This window comes from Marmota flaviventris, chromosome 14, assembly GCF_047511675.1.
Source record: "Marmota flaviventris isolate mMarFla1 chromosome 14, mMarFla1.hap1, whole genome shotgun sequence".
Lineage (NCBI taxonomy): Eukaryota > Metazoa > Chordata > Mammalia > Rodentia > Sciuridae > Marmota > Marmota flaviventris.
Window position 1 is genome coordinate 89,306,322 of NC_092511.1, and position 3,539 is coordinate 89,309,860.

Below are 3,539 nucleotides of genomic sequence, written 5' to 3' on the forward strand. Positions count from 1 at the left end.
TGCATTCTGATTGCTGGAGTGTTCCTGCCAAAGGTCCCAGGCCCCTGCCATCTGGGGAGAGGGTGTCATGCTGATGGGCTGGGGGCTGTGGAGGAGGCAGGCTCTGTCAGTGGTTCTCCTTCTTCCCCTTGAAATTCCCGCCAGGCCAGGCCCAGGGAGAGCCCAGCAGCGTCAGCAGAGTTCCCCTTCAGAGCCAGCCTGTGACAGGGGAAATGCTTTTCTCTGGGCCCCTGGGGGTTTCCCTGGGCCCCGGGGGAAGAAGCTCTGTCTCACTCATAACTGGAAACTCATCAGTGGCCCCTGCTTTCCCCCCTGAAAGCAAGCTCACCCCCACTATGCCAAAGTCCAGGGGTTTGGAGTCAAGAGACTATGTTCTGGCTAGCCTGGCCACCAACCTGCCTCAAGAAGCAGATTGGTCTCATCTAAGCAATTGGGGTGGGGGGTAAGAGGGGCAGGGGAGAGAAAGACCCTCCTGCCTAAGGTCTCCCAGTAGGGGCGCCCCATTCTCCCTTGTAGGATCATCTGCGGCAGATTTTTGTTCTAACAAACTCCTAGGAAGAAAACCCAGAGGGAGAAAAGGAAAAGGCAGAGGAAGCAGGGACCAGGGACCCCAATGGCCAGAAGGGCATCAGGGACCAAGGAACCCCAATGGCCAGAAGGGCATCATCTGAGAAGCTGAGTTCCCAAGGGCTGAAAGGCTTAAAGCCGGTCAAAGGGCGGGAGCAATCTTCCGAGCTGGGGTGGAAAGATCCGGGAGGGGCGCGTTCGGACCCCAAGACTCCTGCGAACACCCTCGCCTTAGGAGCTGGCCCCGGTTTCCTCCCCTGGGGCTCCCCTCCCCAGCCCGCTCCGGGGGCACCGGGCCGCCCGGCCTGCGCCCCACGTGAGGCCGCGGGGGCGGGGGCGGCGCCGGCGCCTTCCTGCTCTGCCCTTGTATGGTGACCCGGGAGCCCGGCCCCCCAGTACTTAAGCCCGGGCGCGGCAGCGAGTGCCCAGAGGCGATAGATCGGGCTGAGCGAGCGCCGCGGAGCCCGGAAGACGAGCGACAGGCGAGAGAGGCAGAGGCGAAGGGCAGCGGCTCGGCATGGGGCTGGAGGCGGCGCGGGAGCTGGAGTGCGCGGCGCTGGGGGCGCTGCTGCGGGAGCCGCGGGAGGCCGAGCGCACACTGCTGCTCGATTGCCGCCCCTTCCTAGCTTTCTGCCGGCGACACGTGCGCGCCGCGCGGCCCGTGCCCTGGAACGCGCTGCTGCGGCGACGCGCGCGCGGCCCGCCCGCTGCCGCCCTCGCCTGCCTGCTGCCCGATCGCGCGCTGCTGGCGCGCCTGGCCCGCGGGGAACTGGCGCGCGCGGTGGTGCTGGACGAAGGCAGCGCCTCGGTGGCAGAACTCCGGCCCGATGGCCCCGCGCACCTGCTGCTCTCGGCGCTGCTACACGAGACCCGCGCCGGGGCCACCGCCGTGTGCTTCCTGCGAGGTGAGACCCGAGCCCGCCCGCCTGCCCGCGCCCGGCCCTGGCCAGCCCTGCCCGGCCCTCCTGGCTAACCTGCCCGCGCTCTTCCTGCAGGAGGCTTCGACAGCTTCCAGTCCTGCTGTCCCGATCTGTGCTCTGAATCCCCTGCCCCGGCGCTGGCCCCCACAGCCACCGAAACCAGTAGCTCCGACCTCAGGGTTCCCATCTATGACCAGGTGAGCTGAGATCAGGGCTTCTTGTCACTGCCCTCCCTCCCCTGGCTAGCCTCTGGGGAGGGCGAGGAGTCTGCCTCTGTGTGTGTGTGTGTGTGTGTGTGTGTGTGTGTGGCCACATGCAGAGGGCATGGGTTATGTTCTCACGGGTACTTTGGGGAATGAGGTGAGTGGGCGAATTTGTGAGTGTGTATCTGTATGGTGTCCCCTTGTGTCCTTCTCACATTCCTGACATGTGTCTCCGGTCAGGGTCTGGCCGAGGGCTCCTCTTGTCTGGGGCTAGTCTGTGTCTCTGCCCTGTCTGGCTCACACTGTCCTCTAAGGCTGAGGAGGTCTCACCACCCCCTCTCTCCTCCAGGGTGGACCGGTGGAGATCTTGCCCTACCTGTACCTGGGCAGCTGCAGCCACTCCTCTGACCTACAAGGGCTGCAGGCCTGTGGCATCACAGCCGTCCTCAACGTCTCTGCCAGCTGCCCCAACCACTTTGAGGGCCTTTTCCTCTACAAGAGCATCCCGGTGGAGGACAACCAGATGGTGGACATCAGTGCCTGGTTCCAGGAGGCCATAGGCTTCATCGGTAAGAGGAACCTCAGGGGAGGAGATTGAGGGCGCCGCCTTCTCGCCTGGGCATCTTCCGAGCTGACTCCCGTCCTCATCTCCTTTGCAGACCTGGTGAAGAACAGCGGAGGCCGGGTGCTGGTCCACTGCCAAGCGGGCATTTCCCGATCTGCCACCATCTGCCTGGCGTACCTGATACAGAGCCGCCGGGTGCGGCTGGATGAGGCCTTCGACTTTGTTAAGCAACGCCGCGGAGTCATCTCCCCCAACTTCAGTTTCATGGGGCAGTTGCTGCAGTTTGAGACTCAGGTGCTGTGTCACTGAGGCAGGGACCCTCTGCCTGCCTCCCTACCACGTTGGCCCTCACGATTTCTAGGAGGAGCCGAGCAGGGACAGGTGGGCTCCCGATGGCCTAGAGCATCCCCCTCGTCTTTGAAGGCCTGTTGCACCCCCTGGGGGACTGGCCTTCCCACCTGGTGCTCTTCTGCTGGGAGTTCAAGGGCTGGCCCTTAGGGGGGACAGAGCAGAGGCACATCTGCTCTCCCCTCCACTCCTGTGGTAGAAACGACTGGACTCTACATTCATGGACTCTCTGGTCCCTTCACCATGTTGAAACCTTTGGCAGCCTGAGAGCCCTAAGGAACAAGCTGTGACAACAGGGAGCCCTGTCTAGGGGTGTCCGCTCTGGGGCCTGGAGCCCGAGCCAAGCTCCTAGGGGAGCTAGGAACTTGGAAAGTGAGGCGTGTGTCATGTTGCAGACCTCTGAACTCTTGCTTACGCATACGTGAGCGTTTCTTGCCCGCCCATGTTGGTGCTGGAAAATTATTTGTGTTCAACTGACATTTAAGGCTCCCTCCCCCCACTTCCTCCCAGCCCTGTGGGCGGGGGTTGGAAACTTAGCACTTTATATTTATACAGAACATTGTGGATGTGTCAATAAAATATTGTTTTGTTTAAAAAAAAAAAAAAAAAAACCTCCCCGAGTGTCTAGTCTCAAGTTCATTCTTGGGGAAGGCTTGGAAGGAAGAAGCAGTCTCTCAACTCTCACCGCACCCCCCCCCTCCGCCCTGGCCAGGCCCAGGCCTCACCTGGGCTTGTCCAGGCTGGGCTGTGCCCCCAGGCCTCACCCGGGCCGGGGTTCATAGGAACTCCTGTTTCAGAGCCATTCTTGTCCCCAGAAGAGATGTGGCCCGGGGTGTGATGAGGGGACATATCACTAGGGATTAGTAGCTTTCATACCCACCCCACTAGCGTGTCCTCACTGAACATCAGGTGAGTGCCCAGCACAGCACATAGCGT

General features: G+C 62.1%; 1 protein-coding gene across 1 annotated transcript; it reads left to right on the top strand.

Annotated features, from left to right (window-relative positions):
- The first annotated feature begins 982 nt into the window (after nt 1-982).
- On the top strand, nt 983-3,207 carry Dusp2 (dual specificity phosphatase 2). Its single transcript, XM_027919808.2, has 4 exons — nt 983-1,472; nt 1,563-1,684; nt 2,040-2,259; nt 2,350-3,207. Exons 1-4 carry the CDS (start codon nt 1,085-1,087, stop codon nt 2,562-2,564), a joined length of 945 nt encoding a protein of 314 aa, XP_027775609.1. The 5' UTR covers nt 983-1,084; the 3' UTR covers nt 2,565-3,207.
- Nucleotides 3,208-3,539: the final 332 nt, after the last annotated feature.

What these genes read in the sequence shown, in the direction of transcription:
- Dusp2 (XM_027919808.2), top strand. Translation starts at nt 1,085, where the DNA reads ATGGGGCTGGAGGCGGCGCGGGAGCTGGAGTGCGCGGCGCTGGGGGCG. An exon ending in CGCCGTGTGCTTCCTGCGAG is followed by an intron (nt 1,473 to 1,562) that starts GTGAGACCCGAG and finishes CTCTTCCTGCAG; the next exon opens with GAGGCTTCGACAGCTTCCAG. An exon ending in GGAGGCCATAGGCTTCATCG is followed by an intron (nt 2,260 to 2,349) that starts GTAAGAGGAACC and finishes TCTCCTTTGCAG; the next exon opens with ACCTGGTGAAGAACAGCGGA.